This window comes from Branchiostoma lanceolatum, chromosome 2 (genome assembly GCF_035083965.1).
Source record: "Branchiostoma lanceolatum isolate klBraLanc5 chromosome 2, klBraLanc5.hap2, whole genome shotgun sequence".
Lineage (NCBI taxonomy): Eukaryota > Metazoa > Chordata > Leptocardii > Amphioxiformes > Branchiostomatidae > Branchiostoma > Branchiostoma lanceolatum.
In genome coordinates this window covers 92197-112314 of record NC_089723.1, presented here as the reverse complement: position 1 = coordinate 112314, position 20118 = coordinate 92197, and the positions used below count along the sequence as shown (strand labels likewise).

The 20118-nt window shown below is 47.2% G+C and overlaps 2 protein-coding genes across 4 annotated transcripts; both read left to right on the top strand.

Annotated features, from left to right (window-relative positions):
- Window positions 1-325: 325 nt before the first annotated feature.
- Window positions 326-10995, top strand: LOC136427105 (neuronal acetylcholine receptor subunit beta-4-like). The gene is made up of 7 exons (XM_066415820.1): window positions 326-1142; window positions 4547-4692; window positions 6474-6518; window positions 7044-7153; window positions 8029-8791; window positions 8913-9098; window positions 9779-10995. Exons 1-7 carry the CDS (start codon window positions 1088-1090, stop codon window positions 9905-9907), a joined length of 1434 nt encoding a protein of 477 aa, XP_066271917.1. The 5' UTR covers window positions 326-1087; the 3' UTR covers window positions 9908-10995.
- Window positions 10996-12124: 1129 nt separating this feature from the next.
- Window positions 12125-18140, top strand: LOC136427104 (neuronal acetylcholine receptor subunit beta-2-like). 3 transcript variants are annotated; one of them, XM_066415817.1, is made up of 7 exons: window positions 12125-12523; window positions 13192-13274; window positions 14732-14877; window positions 15393-15437; window positions 15597-15706; window positions 16391-17366; window positions 17836-18139. In XM_066415817.1, the coding sequence occupies exons 2-7, from the start codon at window positions 13220-13222 to the stop codon at window positions 17962-17964; spliced, it is 1461 nt and encodes a 486-aa protein (XP_066271914.1). In that variant the 5' UTR covers window positions 12125-12523; window positions 13192-13219; the 3' UTR covers window positions 17965-18139. The 3 variants fall into 3 exon arrangements, with proteins under 3 accessions (XP_066271914.1, XP_066271916.1, XP_066271915.1); XM_066415819.1 differs by having other exon boundaries at window positions 12130-12523; window positions 16391-17285; window positions 17836-18137; XM_066415818.1 differs by lacking the exon at window positions 12125-12523 and adding an exon at window positions 12976-13040 and having other exon boundaries at window positions 17836-18140.
- Window positions 18141-20118: the final 1978 nt, after the last annotated feature.

Sequence of the window (20118 nt, the reverse complement as noted above, 5' to 3'; positions counted from 1 at the left end):
TGATGCAGCATACTTTTGAAAAGTAGAAACAGACATTACAACATATTCAGGTACACGTAATCACCACGCTGAACCACAAATAGTCTTCACGATCAGCCAGTCTGTTTGTTTGTTTGTCTGTTTGCTTGTTTGCTCCTCAAAAGCACATTTTCACAAACCGCACTGCGAGTTTCGGAACTTATCATCACGTTCACTGACATAATCGAACTAAACATAGTATGGCGCTGTTTAACCCAGTCACCCATGTAGTAAATAAAAACACAGTTGCTGTATTTGGGATCTGCCTAGCCTATCACAGCTGTCTTCCAAAGGCCATTTTCTATTCCAGTAAACGTTACCTTACTGGTTTCTACTGCTAAACCTATAAATCAATAAGCTACGCCGCAATTACCGAAGCCGCCGTTTGTTTTCTGTTCTGTGGCTGAGAAAACACACAGGAACACATGATGAGGTTTGTTCTGCCAGGGCGCTGGAACAAAAATAGCTGCGGAATTCCGGCATGTTAATGCATTATCGGCTCATTAGCGCGGAGGCCATCTTCCAAAAGGAGCGGCAGAAAGTGTCGGGAGAACCGGCACGGCTTTCATACGGACGGTTCCCAGGACCGCTGCGACACGCCGCCCTTTCCGCCCTCAGCGTGGATTACAGCTGCGTGTGAACCTGCCGTTGGATGAGAGCCTGCGCTGTGGAACCCGCCCGACGGTCGGATTAAAGCTGTGTGATCTGAACTATTTGAACTGAACTGAACTGTGTGAACCCGCCGTCAGCTTAGAGCTGTGTGAACTGAACTGTGTGAACTGCCGTCAGCGCGCGGTCGGTATCACGACGGACGGCGGCCAGGTCACCGGGTCAAGTGACCTTTCTCGTCATCTTTGACAGCGTTTTATTCTGCCTGGCAACACAGACCCGGCACGGTACTCGCTACTACCCCGAGATACCCGCTACTACCCCGAGATACCCGCGCCACTGCCCGAGATACCCGCGCCACTGCCCGAGATACCGGAGTGTTAGTGCTTCAGATATGCGCTCCCGGGAGTGTGAAGACATTTGAAGCTCACATCGCTGCCAGTTCTGCCCGGACAGCGCCATGGACGGCTGGATGCCCGCGCTGGTTCTGCTGGTGATCACGGGCTGCATTGCAGGTGAGATGCGCGCGGTATGAAGCGTCATGCCTTTCCGCTGTACCTTTACCTGCCTAACTGAGTTGTATCAGAGTCTTGCAGGGCAGAGGATCCTGGTGTTATGTCTCTAATCCGTGGATCACGGCTCTGTAAGCTCAGTAGATGTGACGTCTGCAGTTGTCAGGCTTCTCTCCGCCCTATGCTTCAATAGGAACAGGAGGGAATGATTAACCTGAAGTTTTGATCACTTTATTTAGCTTCTGTCCGACTGGTAGTTTATTCTGGAGAAACATCAAACAAAACGTCTAATCAACCACTACTGTCCTACATAAGCCAGGGTAGAAAGTTGAAACTCAAAGGAACAGTTTCAGTAAGTTACAACCATCCCGGTGTTGGCAACGTTTCATGATGTTTTATGGCTACGAAATCGGCAATGCTGTATCCAACTATTCAGATTATCATAAAGCGCTATTGAATATTGATTATGCAAGCGAAACAGCAGAAAAAACAACAGAAAAGTATAAAGAACATAGCATGGCTAACTATTACATGACATCACTAGCAGTTACAAGCTCCTGAAGATGAAGAAATTTTTACCCAATTTTTAGCTGGATCGCTTCCATAAAAGTATAGCTGAGGCTATGAGACACAGATGCTGTCCCTGTGGTTCGTGCCGATGCCGCATGAGATCACCGCTGCCTTATAAGGCGGCCGCGCGGGTAACAGGGCTGGGAATGTGGCCCCGCGCCCCGCCGGGCTGCAGCTGTGCCCCGGTCATTAGCGCTAATTCGTGGCCATCGAGATGTTATACGACACTGGGCAGTAATTCGTGGCCATGGGATGCTACATGACACCGGGGCAGTAATTCGTGGCCATGGGATGTTATGTGACACCGGGCAGTAATTCGTGGCCATAGGGAGGTCATACGACACCGGGCAGTAATTCATGGCCATGGGATGCTACATGACACCGGGTAATAATTCGTGGCCATGGGATGTTACGTGACACCGGGCAGTACTTCGTGGCCATGGGATGTCATATGACACCGACTGTAACTATGAAGTGATAATATGACAGCGCGCATGTGCCGCACGGAGCGCAGCTACAGCGGAGATATGGGGATACGGCTGCGCATGAGAGGGAGATCATATCAATATCATCATGGGACATTGTTGCATTGTTATAAGATGAAGAGCGCCCTGTAGTACCGATACGAGATACGATAGTAGTGTTGATAACGACATATATAAGTCCGTGGAGCCGGGGCGAACCCGCTCAACAAACTGTGTGTAACGAGAAGCGCAAATAAGCTGTTTATAGACCAACCTGCTACTGCTAGCTCAGGGTGACATCAATTAGGTACTTCAGCATTGACCGGACAGCTGACAGGGGTATGCTAATTTTGCCCACCCTCCTCCAAACAACATGCTAAATATTGCCCCCCCCCCCATGAAAATAAAAACGACACTCAACCAACAGTAACTTATGATCATGAACCACAGTCATGGTTTCAAATGGTTTTGAGGAAACCCATCCTATAAATAGTGAGTACAAGTTGTGTGTGTGTGTGAAACCAACTTCTAAGTGTGTTCGCTATGTCAGTTTGTTTACTACGTCAGTTTGTTAACTATGTCAGTGTGTTTATTAGGTTTTTTGTTTACTATACGTTGTTTTGTTTACTGCGTCAGTTTGTTGACTAAGTTCACTGAGAAGCTTGCTAAAGATGAACCAAGTACCCGATATAATGTCCTTGGATGAACTCATGCTGCAGCGATCTGTAACATTCCCTGCGGCATAAAAAAGTAAAATGATTGATTTCAAGACATGTGCAGATACTGAGCGACTATCTCAGTTCTATTCGCGTTTGTTTCCACTCGCCCAATAAGGTGGGCTTGAGCATTTCTCCGCGGCCCGTTAATATAGGCACCATGGTGACAAGTTTGTTGGCACCGCCCCCCCCCCTAAACGCTATTTTAAGATTTCTGGTAATTTGAGAATCTTGTCTAGCAGCAGGAAACTACTGCGCATGTCTATATTTGGTAGCATGTGCGGCACTATGTTGCGCTGTCTCTCTCGCTGAGCGACCTCCCTTCAGATTTGTGTCACATAACTGCTACAATCCGGGACACCGTCCTTGCTTTTAATCAGAATACTTAGCACCCTCCCGGGTCACCAGCCGGCCGGCCGTGCCACGCAGACATGCTATGACTGTTTGGTTCGTATTTGTTCAAATAAGCTAGCTTTCAAAAAAAGAGAAACGAAACATTTGTTGGATATCAAATCCTGATCTTAAGAACAATATGTGTTACGCCCTTCCATTAACACTAAGAGCACTTTGATGAGTCCGCGGGTGACGAGTTCCACATATCCGGCTGGCCTGTAAAAGCACCGCGGCCCCGCAAGGCTACATGTCTAGCATCGTCCGCGTTCTCCACCAGTTACCGAATGTACTGAGCCCTCGGCTGTCATTTCCGGCATAACTGAAGAATTGCAGAGATGGTGTCGAGTTCTCATGTTGTTAACAGGCAATGGCGGATGTGACTTGGTTTACTCTCCATATCGTGACTGTGACCATGATGTAATTCTCATGAGATCTTTAAAACAGGGAACAAAATGATATCAATGTGTCTCAGACTGCACCTGTTTAACAGCAGCACCTACAGCCCGCTGATCCGGGTAGATATAACAGTGATAACGGGTAGATATAACAGTGATAACGGGTAGATATAACAGTGATAACGGGTAGATATAACAGTGATAACGGGTAGATATAACAGTGATAACGGGTAGATATAACAGTGATAACGGGTAGATATAACAGTGATAACGGGTAGATATAACGGTGATAACGGGTAGATATAACGGTGATAATGGGTAGATATAACAGTGATAACGGGTAGATATAACAGTGATAACGGGTAGATATAACAGTGATAACGGGTAGACATAACAGTGATAACGTTGTCCGTTTGTCTGCAGGGTGTGAGAGTGCCGAGGCGGAAGAGAGGCTGGTTCGGCACCTGTTTAACAGCAGCACCTACAGCCCGCTGATCCGGGTAGATATAACAGTGATAATGGGTAGATATAACAGTGATAACGGGTACATATAACGGTGATAATGGGTAGATATAACAGTGATAACGGGTAGATATAACAGTGATAATGGGTAGATATAACAGTGATAATGGGTAGATATAACAGTGATAACGGGTACATATAACGGTGATAATGGGTAGATATAACAGTGATAACGGGTAGATATAACAGTGATAATGGGTAGATATAACAGTGATAATGGGTAGATATAACAGTGATAACGGGTACATATAACGGTGATAATGGGTAGATATAACAGTGATAACGGGTAGATATAACAGTGATAACGGGTAGACATAACAGTGATAACGTTGTCCGTTTGTCTGCAGGGTGTGAGAGTGCCGAGGCGGAGGAGAGGCTGGTTCGGCACCTGTTTAACAGCAGCACCTACAGCCCGCTCATCAGGCCCGCCCTCAAGCCTGGCGACAGAATCACCCTAAAGTTCAGCCTGTACCTGTCCCAGCTCATCAGCGTGGTTAGTACCGGCCTTTAGCCTGTAACACTCAGTACCGGCCTTTAGCATGTAACACTCAGTACTGGCCTGTAGCCTGTAACACTCAGTACCGGCCTGTAGCCTGTAACACTCAGTACCGGCCTGTAGCCTGTAACACTCAGTACCGGCCTGTAGCCTGTAACACTCAGTACAGACCTGTAGCCTGTAAACACTCAGTACCGGCCTGTAGCCTGTAAACACTCAGTACAGACCTTTAGCCTGTACACTCAGTACCGGCCTGTAGCCTGTAAACAGTCAGTACCGGCCTGTAGCCTGTACACTCAGTACTGGCCTGTAGCCTGTAACACTCAATACAGACCTTTAGCCTGTACACTCAGTACCGGCCTGTAGCCTGTAACACTCAGTACAGACCTTTAGCCTGTAACACTCAGTACCGGCCTGTAGCCTGTAACACCCAATACCGGCCTGTAGCCTGTAACACTCAGTACCGGTCTGTAGCCTGTAACACTCAGTACCGGCCTGTAGCCTGTAACACTCAGTACCGGCCTGTAGCCTGTAACACTCAGTACTGGCCTGTAGCCTGTAACACTCAGTACCGTCCAGTAGCCTGTAACACTCAGTACCGGCCTTTAGCCTGTAACACTCAGTACCGGCCTGTAGCCTGTAACACTCAGTACTGGCCTGTAGCCTGTAACACTCAGTACCGTCCAGTAGCCTGTAACACTCAGTACCGGCCTTTAGCCTGTAACACCCAATACCGGCCTGTAGCCTGTAACACTCAGTACCGGTCTGTAGCCTGTAACACTCAGTACCGGCCTGTAGCCTGTAAACACTCAGTACCGGCCTGTAGCCTGTAAACAGTCAGTACCGGCCTGTAGCCTGTACACTCAGTACTGGCCTGTAGCCTGTAACACTCAATACAGACCTTTAGCCTGTACACTCAGTACCGGCCTGTAGCCTGTAACACTCAGTACAGACCTTTAGCCTGTAACACTCAGTACCGGCCTGTAGCCTGTACACTCAGTACAGACCTGTAGTCTGTACACTCAGTACAGACCTTTAGCCTGTAACACTCAGTACAGACCTTTAGCCTGTAACACTCAGTACAGACCTTTAGCCTGTAACAATCAGTACAGACCTTTAGCCTGTAACACTCAGTACAGACCTTTAGCCTGTAACACTCAGTACCGGCCTGTAGCCTGTACACTCAGTACCGGCCTGTAGCCTGTAACACTCAGTACAGACCTTTAGCCTGTAACACTCAGTACAGACCTTTAGCCTGTAACACTCAGTACAGACCTTTAGCCTGTAACACTCAGTACAGACCTTTAGCCTGTAACACTCAGTACAGACCTTTAGCCTGTACACTCAGTACCGGTCTGTAGCCTGAACACTCAGTACCGGCCTGTAGCCTGTACACTCAGTACCGGTCTGTAGCCTGAACACTCAGTACCGGCCTGTAGCCTGTAACACTCAGTACCAGCCTGTAGCCTGTACACTCAGTACCAGCCTGTAGCCTGTAACACTCAGTACAGACCTTTAGCCCGTAACACTCAGTACCGGCCTGTAGCCTGTAACACTCAGTACCGGCCTGTGGCCTGTAACACCCAGTACCGGCCTGTAGCCTGTAAACACCCAGTACCGGCCTGTAATATGTGGCCTTTTGCTATTATTTACAATCAGTACCGACCTGTAGCCTGTAGCTAACACTCGCTCAGAACCAGCATGTTGCCAGGAACTTGTCTTAAAGTTGTTTTTGTTGATAAGCTTTCAGTTGATGATTTTCCTCCCTTTTTATCCAGGCCGAAAAGGCAGAGATTTTGAAGACTAATGTCTGGCTGGAGCAGGTAAGTTTCCAGCATTTATCCACAGCATTTCTACGTATTCATGCACATTTATCAGGTAACTAAAGAATGATGGTGATCAATTTTCTGCATGCTTTGTATTAAACACAAAGAAAACAATTTTACTGTCCATTAATGTAACATGCCCCCCCCCCTTAAAAAAGCTGAAAAGCTGGACCGACTACCGCCTGGCCTGGCAGGTACATGTACATGTATGTAACATGTTCCCGCCCCCTAACTACCGCCTGGCCTGGCAGGTACATGTACATGTATGTAACATGTTCCCGCCCCCTAACTACCGCCTGGCCTGGCAGATACATGTACATGTATGTAACATGTTCCCGCCCCCTAACTACCGCCTGGCCTGGGAGGTACATGTACATGTATGTAACATGTTCCCTCCCCCCTAACTACCGCCTGGCCTAGCAGGTACATGTACATGTATGTAACATGTTCCCGCCCCCTAACTACCGCCTGGCCTGGCAGATACATGTACATGTATGTAACATGTTCCCTCCCCCCTAACAGAGCTGGACCGACTACCGCCTGGCCTGGGAGGGGGAAGACTATGACCAGCTGACGGCGATCCGAGTGCCCGCGGCGGTGGTCTGGAAACCCGACATCGTCCTGTTTAACAAGTAAACAACTTTATCTACCTAAAAGGCACAGGGATTTAATGCGCCATATTTTCCTACATTATCAACATCATCTTTTTTCATGATTTGATATTCACATATTATACTAATTTGATGACGTCGTCGGTCAAAATCCAAGATGGCGGCCAACATGCTCTTCCCCATTCAAATTCGTCATTACAAAGCTTTTAACAAAAAAACCTTAAAATTAACGTTTCTAGTCTATTTTCATTGTGTTTTGGTGTTAAAACTTGCAAAAATGTATTTAAGAAAAAATCAAGATTAAATATCAAAGATGGCGGATCCAAAGGGATAGCTAAATACATATGACGTCATTCTATGAAGTCATTTAGAATGACGTCATTTTGACGTCAATGCGGTTAACATTGACTTGGCAGACTTTGATATGAATAGGAAACCTTGGTTATTGGTAAATGCCTTCAGGTGAAACGGAAATTCCCTATATATAGATTTGATGGTTTTAGCCCATAAAATCACATCAATGAAGTAATTTTTCGTCATATGACGTCATAAAGATTGAAATAAATACAAGAATAACTAATCGTTACATATAAATCACTTCCTGCAAATTTGGTGATGATAAATCATAGTATTTGGAAGTTATGAGGGGGCCGAATGAGCACCCCATCCACACCCCCCCCCCCTGTCCCAGGGAGCCCCAAAAAGCCCGGGTTAAAGTAACTGCCGCAACGTCACACCATGATGCCGTTTCCGGATATATTTTACACCAAAGCTTTTAATCCTTTGCTCAGTGTCACAACGATGTAGATTGTCTAGGTGTATCAATTGTACAAGTTTCTAAAACTGTGTCATGCCGATATTACCCAATAGCTAATAAATGTGAATCTGACCCGCAGCAAGGACGGCCAGTTCGACGTCGCCCTCCACTCCAACGTGATCGTGTACAGCTCCGGGGATTGTTACTGGCTGCCTCCCGCCATCTTCCAGAGCTCCTGCGCGATCGACGTGCGGCAGTTCCCTTTCGACCGGCAGAACTGCTCCATGAAGTTCGGCTCCTGGACCTACACGTCGGACGAGGTGGACGTGGTGATCCAGGACTACGGCAAGACCGCCATCCTGGACGACTTCAAGGCCAGCGGCGAGTGGAACCTGCTGGACTCCCCCAGCAGGCGGGTGGAGGAGGGGAACGAGGTCTACATCTATTATGACCTCATCATCGAGAGGAAGCCTCTGTTCTACATCATCAACCTGATCATCCCGTGCATCGCCATCTCCTCTCTATCTGTGCTGGTGTTCTACCTGCCGTCCGACTGCGGGGAGAAGATCACACTCAGCATCTCCGTGCTGCTGGCCATGACCGTGTTCCTGCTGCTGATCGCCGACATCATCCCCTCCACATCCCTCCAGATCCCGCTCATCGGCAAGTACCTGATGTTCACCATGATCTTCGTCACCATGACGACCGTGAGTACCGTGTGCATCCTGAACATGCACCACCGGACGGACAAGACGCACGAGATGCCGGCCTGGATGCGGGCCGTCACCCGGGTCCTAGCCACGGTCCTGCGGATCCAGAAGCCGGGGGAGGATGAAGATGATGATGAAGAGAAGCCCATCTACATGTGGGACCAGCCCGTGGACAGCGTGCCCATGAAGAAGGTGATTTATTCATCTAATAGTATGTACACCTATCAGTTTGATATTTCCCTGGGTCTGTACACTGTTAGTGAAATAGAATAGAGACTTACTATGTTGACTGAACCGTAATTTCTCGGGACAGGTTCGTAACGGGGTCCTGCAGGACGCGCAGGGCCGGCCGTTCGGATCCATCAGCCAGGGCAGCCCGCAGGCGCCGCCGCGACAGGACCGCAGCTCGCCCGTCGCGCTGCCGCCCGAGATGCAGGACGCCGTCAAGAACGTCAAGTTCATCGCGGACCACTTCAAGACGAAGGACGAGGGATCAGCGGTAACCAAAACTTACTTTAGCTTAATCCTCTTACAAGACCCTTACCGAGGCCCAATGACTTTGGCATTTAGCGCTAAAACATAGCCTCTTACAAGACCCTTACCGAGGCCCAATGACTTTGGCATTTAGCGCTAAAACATAGCCCCTTACAAGACCCTTACCGAGGCCCTATGACTTTGGCATTTAGCACTTAAACATAGTCTCATACAAGACTCTTACCGAGGCCCTATGGCTATGGTATTTAGCGCTAAAACATAACCCCATACAAGACCCTTACCGAGGCCCTATGGATTTGGCATTTAGCGCTAAAGCATAGCCCCTTACAAGACCCTTACTGAGGCCCTATGGCTATGGTGTTTAGCGCTAAAGCATAGCCCCTTACAAGACCCTTACCGAGGCCCTATGGCTATGGTATTTAGCGCTAAAGCATAGCCCCATACAAGACCCTTACCGAGGCCCTATGACTTTGGCATTTAGCGCTAAAACATAGCCCCATACAAGACTCTTACCGAGGCTCTGTATATACGTATATATGTATATATGTGTATATATACATAAAATCTCGTTTCCAGTCATTATTGCAATGAAAATGTCTAGTATCATTGTTGACGCTAAAAGGATTCAGATTCAAAACGAACATGTTTTTTTAAAGTTGATTGAAGAGTTTTCTCCTGTTTCAGGTGAGTGACGAATGGTCGTTCGTTGCCCTGGTGATTGACCGCGTCTGCCTGTGGCTCTTCATTATCGTCTGCGTGCTCGGCACCCTGGGGCTGTTCTTCGAGCCGCTGTTCCTAGGCAACACGGGCTGAGGACCTCCCGCCGGGAAGGGCCGGTCATGTGATGTTTACAGAGTTCTGTGTCACGTGCACTTTGCACCAATCACAGTGCAGCACGTTACGGCACTCTGGTTGACAATTTGTGGATCACTCGACGCGCACCGACAGAGGCTGCACTACGACGTTAACGCCATGGGTGTCTGTACTGCCTGTTTTATAACGTAACACATAACATCGCCATGGAAAGCTGGGAGATGCCATCTTACAAGGCGGTGATCGTAAACACATGTAGGATACCATCTTATACATGATATAAGATGGAATACCGGGGAGATACCATATCATATTGCGATGAACATATGGGAGATACCATTCCATTCATATCTTGGCGGTGAACATCTGTAAGATACCATTTTAGACATGCCATCGCAAAGAACATCTGTGAAAAATCCTTCTGTGTCGATGTGCATTGCCGTGGCCATGTTCCCTTTCGGTCCGCGGTGGACTCTTGTCGACGCGAAGGAGAACGTGAAACCGGTCGGTACGGTCCTACGGAGAAACTGAGAGATAAGGCCGAGGAAAATCACCAGTCCTTCGTATCCTTCCTTCAAGCTGGTCAGTGGAGCGGTTCATCTGCTGTGGAAGGGGACTTTCGGTTTTAGTTGGAAGCATCGAAGACAGCACTGACGTTTTACATCAAGGTGTCAGCTATCGGACGTTTCACATTAAGGTCTCAGCTATCGGACGCATTGCTCTGGACATGAGACTTCCAATGTATAAACTCCCGTTTCCAGCGCAATTCGGTCCAATACCTGCCAATTCAGTCGAAGATCCCGCATTTTCAAATGGTGAAACAGTTTAATTACGTCATAATGTAATTAACAAATCAGGCTTTCATGCTAATATTTCGTGATCATTTTGACATAGCATTATTCTTTCTACGGCCGGCGTGGTCTTTATTTGCATTAGGTCCATTGGTTTTACTGACTTGTTTTTTTAATGACATGTAACAGCACCTCAATGTGACAAGAGACCAACAGTCTATTTTGATAGGGTGCTTTTCTGTTAGAACGATTTGTAAATGAAAGCTGTTTAATTTCATTATATTTTCATATAGCTTGTTGCTTTTGTATAGATTTTGGTGCATTTAGTGTAAGAATATTGCATTTTTGGTTCTAGGAACAGAAATAGTTCCTTTTGCACCATAATCTGGCAGTATCTACAAGTTCACATTTATTGAATTTATTGACTTTTTTCTACTGATTTTTTTTTTCAAAATTAAACAACGGAAGAATACAATCTAGCAGTAGCCAATATCAAACATCGCCTGCTGAAGTTCTGGATTATTCCTGTGGTGCGCCAGCAGTGTGGCGTACAGAGGACCTCTAGCGGAAATCTGCATACTGCAGGAGCTGCAGGACCGGGTGCATACTTTATTGACTTTAGCACAGACTGTGGTTCACGGAGGGGAGAAGCTTGATATTTATTGAGGTTAAGGAGAGAAGATAAGACTTACGATTGTTATGACCACCTAAGATGCAAAAGTGTTTTGCAGATTGGTTATTAAAGTTATTTGCATTCCACAATAAACCACGAACTACCGTCTTGTGTGTTTCTATTTTATGTAAGTCTATCATTTTAGGTGAATCTATCTCTTTGAAACTTTAATGAATACATAGTACAGCATGGCAGACTGGAGAGTCTGAATTGTGTACGTATTTACAAATCAGCTTACATTATAACCATGCTCTATTTACATAATTAGAGGCATATTGATTGATTGATTGTGCGATTTAAAAACTCTTGAACATTTTAAATTTACAACACAGAAAACGATGCAATGACAACAAATATTGTAAGCATTCATGACAGGAGTTTATAGTTAGTAGAGAAGGCATGGGCACGTTAGTGAGAACAGTCACTTATTCATTCTCCCAATTCACTCCGTCCATCTGTAAAGTTGAACCCTATATATTAAACAGATAGATCAGCCCAGATGACCTCGTTCTTAACATTCCCTTTTTAACCCCGGGTAGAGGTGTAAGGTTTCCGGTCTTGATTGTGTTGTAAGCACGTCTGTTACAATCCACCCCAACATATGTCGCTGCGTATCTTTAATCATGCATATTTCAAAATCAGTATTCCGCTAATACTCTAAGAGTGCAAATATACAACACAGAGCCTTCCGATGAAGCGCCTGCTGTTACTTGGACCATGCCAGTGGGAAGGGCTGGAGATGCTTGGCATTTTGTGAGGATCACAATGTCCAGAAATAGCGACCAGCTCAACCGGCCTTCAACCGTGGCAAGCTGGTCTTAGGAAGATCACGATAATCTTCGTGCAAATCCTGTTTTGAATCTACGTTGTAATTAATCAACCATATAGTAGGATAGCTCGGTTTATTTTCGTACCATCGGGCATCCAATGCGTCATTCACATCGGCATGTCCCTCGTCTCCTGAAGCCAGCAGCTCTGTCTGTGTAACTTAACACATAGCTGGCTGTATCCGCTGAACTCAATCCCACATAGCCAGCCCGAACAATCCCCCCGAAAAATCTCAGCCAGCAGCCGGGTCAGGGTTAGAGCGGGACGGAGCAGCAGATACTCCTGCCATCGTCGTCTTCACCAGCCACAACATTCGCGGTTCAGGTTTGTCCAATACTCTGTAACAGCGTCTCAATGGAAGTCGGTGTTTCCATATGTACTGTGGTAGTTGTTTGGCTGTATATTGGTCCCCGGTATTTAACATATGTACTGCGGTACTTGTTTGACTGTAACCTGCAAGTCAGTATTTACATGTGTACCGTGGTACTTGCTTAACTATAATTTGGAGCCCGGTATTTACATGTGTACCGTGGTAGTTCTTTGGCTGTCATCTGAAAATCAGTATGTACATGTGTTCCGTGGTACTTGTTTGCCTGTAACCTGGAAGTCAGTATTTACATGTTCAATACTATGGTAGTTGTTTGACTGTCATCTAGAAGTTGAGCTGCCCGCTGCATTTCGAACCTGGTAGTCAATCATAATCCCGTCTCTGCCTGCGCATGGATGCCAGTTGGGGTCAGGAATCACATGAAGCGTAACAGAACGCTCAGGATATCACAACCAGCTAGATGGAAGTCTGAGGGACAACAGTTGCTGTGCATTCATATACTTGACATGCCATGTATAACGGGATAATATTCTTCAACATATCTATATTTGACCCGTAGACACTAGCAATGTTCTGTGATCACGTGCATGTTGTGACGCCTATTTGCTACAGTTCTGTTATAACTCCATGGTGACGTGGATTTTGTGAAACCACTTTTCTGCAGTTTGCTCCTGTCAGCCTGCAGACCCAAGATGGACCGGGTGGGAGGGATCACCATGGTGATGATGGTCATTATAATGGCCTCAGGTATGTCTGTACAATAAAAAAAAACAAAAAAAAAACGAACGGACGAACGAACAAACGAACGAACGAACGAACAAACGAACGAACGAACAAAGTGGGTCTGCACAAATGGCAGCCTGCCGTTCACATGTTAACTTCCGTGGTGTCGTCACCAGGATTTGTCACATGTTAACTTCCGTGGTGTCGTAACCAGGATTTGTCACAGGTTAACTTCCGCGGTGTCGTAACCAAGATTTGTCACAGGTTCAATAGCGTGATTACATCAATGTTGTCCGCTGTTTACCTGCTACAGCAACAATGATGATGATGATGGCTTGAATATCTCATTTGACCTGTTTTTGCATAAAGTGTCAAATTGCCAATGCCCGTCCATAATCCGCAATGTTAGGACAGAGCACGAGGGACCCGTAGTCATGGCTGGCCGCTCGGCGTGCGTTAAATATTGTAGGCATAAGTTATATTTAGCTGCAGGAATGCGGGTTGAGATATGTCACCACGGGCCGGGATCAAGTTTACTGTACGCTCCGTGCACTCCTGATCAGGGCGCGGCGACCGGAGACGTTTATTGCACACTTGACTTATGAGCCCGGTTCGCGGGACGTGTTACCACAGAACAGAAGCTTGTGCACACAAGTCAATCGTAGAACGGTGGTACTGAACATGTGCCTGCAGAGGGCCACTGAGGGACAGGGCAGAGCAGGGGAAAGAACAGATGTATTGGTGCGCAGATGCACGGATCATCAGCCTCATTGTGATGATATCACTGCGCATGTCAGGTACATGCAGCTGTAGTGGGTGTTTGTCCGAAGTGATAACTTAAAGGCTTCAAGTCATTCTGAAAGCTTTTTATTTGAAAGGACGTGACGTCACCCAGCAATTGATTTCTTGATCCCAGGGTCATGTATACGTTATCGTATGCCAAAGTATAGCAACCTGCGATGTTAACTTACCAAAGCATACTGTATTTGCGACATTTCACCTCCTTTTTCATGTATTTCTCACTCACCCTGCTAAACAAACATTTGTAATCCGCAATAAAAACAAACATGGCGATTGACGGTGGCGCCGACGCCGATGGCCATCACTAATTTCTAGTGATTTCTAGTTCCCTGGGCCATAAATATATCATTTCATGCCAAAATGCAGCAACCTGTGATGTTTACTCATCAAAGCGTAGTGTAACTGTGACCTGTATTTTGTATATAATGACTAGTGGAACCGATAATTGTTATTGTCAGATCAATTCAGGATATCCAGTGGGATATCCTGCCAGTCTGCATATTTTGAAGAAAGTTGTGAAGTTGTATAAAAAGTATTCCGGTAGCATTCACCCTCCTTTATGGGCATTCCGGGGCATTCCGGTAAAAAGGCAGCCCGCTTTTGGTGGGAGTGGCTGATTAAACAGGCTTGCCGTAAATCTTTACCATCAGGATTTTGGTTACCAAGGTTTCCATTTTCAGGCACGTTGGCGGCGGACTCTGAGGAGAGACTAGTGCGCATGCTCTTCAATGAAAGCGCCTACAACTCCGGTGTGAGACCCGCGCAGACCCCGAGTGAGGTGATATCGGTGAAGGTGACCCTGGTGATATCCCAAATTATCGGCGTAGTAAGTGATAAATATTATTACTGTACGCAATAGAAGATAATTTTGAGGCTGGAGGTGACTGGGACTTAAAGATAAACTTCCGTCGTATCTTATTCTAACACAGCAATGTAACTAAGATGAAGAAAAATTCACGTGACATTTTTATACCACAAGTATCGCAACAGTTATCCGAAGTCAATCGTCGATGTCATACCTCATCAAAGACATTAACCCTATATAATATCCTAGATCTAATATTGTTCATTCCTTGAGAATTAGTTTCATGATGCGTTCTTCATATCTAGTAGCTTCCGCGACAGGTAGTTCAGGTCTTGATAACCTACTCAGGGATATTCTCGTGATCATCTTTATTTGCTTTATTGTACTCTATATTTCCGTGGTCCCAAATTCGTTTCATTCGGTCATGCAAAGCAAATAATTTGGACCAAAAACAGCTTCGCAATAACCCACGAGGTAAGCCGCCAGCAAGTGCTACAACTTAGAAGTGACGCTAAAACTTTCTTGTTTCCGCCCAGGTTGAGAAAGAAGAAGTGATGCGGACTAACGTGTGGGTCCAGCAGGTGGGTAATATGCACGGTTGACATTGGACTTGATGATGCAACAATACTCGTAGTCATTTGTGGGATAATTCAACACACCACATCGGTGACTTTCGATTACACTTTAGAATATTGCTGTTGTTCTATGTTGCTGCATACACATTACCCCCCCCCCCCCAGGAATGGACCGACCCAAGACTGAGATGGAACAAGGAAGACTACGATCACATCGACCTCATTCGGGTCCCAGCAGAGGCAGTATGGTTGCCGGACATCATGCTGTTTAATAAGTAAGAAAAGAAGTTCCATTAGGGTGACATTTAGAGCAGGCTGGTCTCTCACATTGCGGGTTTGTACAGACCTAACGCAATATCAAATGCACTGGTCACCGGGAATGAGATGACACATTTATGCCAAGGTTTAAGCCTTTAAGGTCTACTGCTTTGATAGTATGGAACAATGTACAATCAGACAGAGTTGTAGGTAACACAGCTACGGATCTGCTGTACCTACTCTGTAGGTTGTAGAGCTGTCTTGTCTTGACGCAGGGTGGACAGGCAGGTTCCAGATCCTTAGGTCTTCCACTAAGAGACGTAAATAGACGTACATATTTGTAAGACTATTTTGTTCCGTTCCTAACCTTCAAATGAACGTTTCATCTTTCGATATATTCTCAAACATTCGTTCAGCATACCACATTTCAAAACCACCTGGCAGGCACAATTACAACTTCCAAACAGTTACAGCCCACATGGCACCTTTCCCCCGTGCACAGTCAGTGGATTGAACTCCCGCAGTTGAGCTGTTCAAGCCTGGCGGGGATTTGCCTTCCCTAACCCGGTCACGCCTAATTCCAATCATACCCCGAAGGGGATGTTCAAAATGAACGATTTGATATGAATCGAATATGAATTAACCAGTTTTGATTGATTGATTGATATATTGATAATTGACATCACACATCTCCCCCTCAGTAAAGATGGGCAGTACGACGTGGCGCTGTACACGAAGGCGCTGGTGTACGACTCCGGCTACGTCTACTGGCTGCCTCCCGCCATCTTCACCAGCGAGTGTTCCATCAACGTGCGCCACTTCCCGTTCGACAAGCAGAACTGCACGATGGAGTTCGGGTCCTGGACCTACAACAAGCGGGAAGTGGATCTCCAGCAGGGCGGCATCTCCAGGGACGACTTCAAGGAGAGCGGGGAGTGGGCGATCCTGCAGATCCCGGACAGGAAGATCGAGACCGATGATAACGTCTTCATCGCCTACGACTTCATGCTGGCGCGGAAGCCGCTGTTCTACATCGTGAACATGATCGTGCCCATCATCCTGCTGACCCTGCTGTCCATCCTGGTGTTCTACCTGCCTGTGGACTGCGGAGAGAAGGTCGGGCTCTGCATCAACATCCTGCTGGCCCTGGTGGTGTTCCTGCTGCTGATCGCCGACATCATCCCGTCCACATCGCTGGACATCCCGCTGATCGGCCGCTACCTGATGTTCACCATGATCTTCGTCACCATCGTCACGGTCATGTCTGTCTACGTGGGGAACGTCCACTTCCGCAGCGCCGCTACGCACGTCATGTCGCCATGGATACGGTACATCTTCCTGGGGCTGCTGCCGAGGCTGATGAAGATGTCGCCCCCTGGAGAGGAGCCGGAGGAGGAGGAGGACAGCGCGCCCACCTGGGATGCTGTGGAGATGAGGAAGCGGGACGGGGTGGTGCAGAACGGCAAGGCGTCCCCCGGGCGGCCCCCCGTCCCGCCGCGGGCCGACCTGCCGCAGCTGGCGCCCGACCTGCGGGACGCCGCCGGCAACGTGCAGCTCATCACCGGCCACTTCAAGGACCAGGACGACGACTCGGCGGTAATGTGCACAGCTGTATTGTATAGTATAGTATACACACCCATAACCGGCCACTTCAAGGACAAGGACGACGACTCGGCGGTAATGTACAGATTGTGTTGTGTGTTGTACACGTGGGTCCACTCTGCTGCAGAGCTAGATATGAAGCCGTTTGAGCTACATGTATCCTTGACTGCTAGGAACTAGTGGGTGAGGAGACTGTGGCCGTGGGCACTAGCATGTATCGGATAAATCGGAATCAGTAGCGTCAATTCCAAAAGCCATTAGGGTTCAAATTAGGGTTGTTCAACTGAGTAGGACATACAAGTTACCCGTCATTAGCATACATAAGGAATAAATGCCATTCGCTATACACCTATTTCAAAAACAATCTTTAAAGTTACTAATTTGTTTGTTTGAACTTTAAAGTTCATTGATAATATGATGGTAGCTATCATCACTCCATAATTGGCAGCAGGCAGCAATGGTCGTTTGGAACCAAAGCAGCACTCTGTGCCTCTGTCCATGGTAAAACAACGGATCCGGTAACTTCTATCCGTTTTTCCTGCAGGTGAGTGACGAGTGGAAGTTTATGGCCGCCCTGGTTGATCGGATCTGCCTGTGGCTGTTCTCCATCATCCTGCTGGTGGGAACCGTCGTGATGTTCGCCGAACCCTGGTACGAGGACTCCTTCCGGTAGCGTCATTATAGAGCCCTGGTACGAGGACTCCTTCCGGTAGCGTCATCAGAGCCCTGGTACGAGGACTCCTTCCGGTAGCGTCATCAGAGCCCTGGTACGAGGACTCCTTCCGGTAGCGTCATCAGAGCCCTGGTACGAGGACTCCTTCCGGTAGCGTCATTAGAGCCCTGGTACGAGGACTCCTTCCGGTAGCGTCATTATAGAGCCCTGGTACGAGGACTCCTTCCGGTAGCGTCATCAGAGCCCTGGTACGAGGACTCCTTCCGGTAGCGTCATCAGAGCCCTGGTACGAGGACTCCTTCCGGTAGCGTCATTAGAACCCTGGTACGAGGACTCCTTCCGGTAGCGTCATCAGAGCCCTGGTACGAGGACTCCTTCCGGTAGCGTCTTCAGAGCCCTGGTACGAGGACTCCTTCCGGTAGCGTCATTAGAGCCCTGGTACGAGGACTCCTTCCGGTAGCGTCATCAGAGCCCTGGTACGAGGACTCCTTCCGGTAGCGTCATCAGAGCCCTGGTACGAGGACTCCTTCCGGTAGCGTCATCAGAGCCCTGGTACGAGGACTCCTTCCGGTAGCGTCATCAGAGCCCTGGTACGAGGACTCCTTCCGGTAGCGTCATTAGAGCCCTGGTACGAGGACTCCTTCCGGTAGCGTCATCAGAGCCCTGGTACGAGGACTCCTTCCGGTAGCGTCATCAGAGCCCTGGTACGAGGACTCCTTCCGGTAGCGTCATCAGAGCCCTGGTACGAGGACTCCTTCCGGTAGCGTCATCAGAGCCCTGGTACGAGGACTCCTTCCGGTAGCGTCATTAGAGCCCTGGTACGAGGACTCCTTCCGGTAGCGTCATTAGAGCCCTGGTACGAGGACTCCTTCCGGTAGCGTCATTAGAGCCCTGATACGAGGACTCCTTCCGGTAGCGTCATCAGAGCCCTGGTACGAGGACTCCTTCCGGTAGCGTCATCAGAGCCCTGGTACGAGGACTCCTTCCGGTAGCGTCATCAGAGCCCTGGTACGAGGACTCCTTCCGGTAGCGTCATCAGAGCCCTGGTACGAGGACTCCTTCCGGTAGCAGGACCAGAACCCTAGGCTTCATAAACGTGTGCACATAATAGGTGCCATGTGATTACAATTACAAAAAAGTTGATACAATAATGGTAAGCTGTGGATAGTACTAGATTTACCTCTAGAATTCAGTTTGCCCTTCGATTTACGTAAATAGCATAGCATTAGCCCTGGTGACTCTGTTACGGTACAGAATTCAAAATAGATTCAGTTCAACTGTACCAATGTAAACAGCTAGCCTATAACAAAGGCATTTCAAACCCGTATTGTCACTGTAATTTATATAGTAAGATACAAGGCCTCGTACAGAACTCGAACTCATTGCATCGATTTAGACTTGTAAAAACTTTGACTTAGAGTTGTATTCTCACACTATACTTATTTTGTCTACAACGTAATACCTCCACATCTTCACAAATGCACGTCGTCAATATATTTTAATACACACAGATTACAGTCGATATTCCTGAGCGCGGTGATCCTGAATCCAGGAAAGGTCCATCTTACAGGTCGTCATTATTTGTCTCCTTATGAGGATAAGTTGCGATTCATGTCAAGAATGAGGCAAAGTGTACTGGATCTCCAGACGTGGAGACCATATACCTAGTTAATATTCCTTATGATGGAATGTCTTCTAAATCCCAGCACCGTTGCTTGTTTGTTCATTGATTTGCAGATCAACTTTCAAATGTTTCATCATGGAATGTAGACTGAGAAATTAGACTGAAGGTTTAATCCCAGTAAAATATAGACGAGCATAATAAGGCCATCACTGAGGTCAGTGCAGAACAGACCCAGCTCGACAATAAAGTCAAATCATGCACATTCTGTCGTTTGTGTTGTCGTTGTGTCGTTGATACTAAAAGAGGAATGGGAAGTTCCGATCGCTTATAATTAAACCACACAGTCTATAAATTAATGAAGGTAAGACATCCAGGTAAACAATATGTAAAGACTCACCTTACTAATTATGCAAATCAGCTATTGATTTACATAATTGGTATTTGATTGTGTATAGCACCATCTGAGCTATCTACATACTAAACATCACGACGATCTACCGCCCCTTCTCAAGTTATTCAAAGTTATGCAT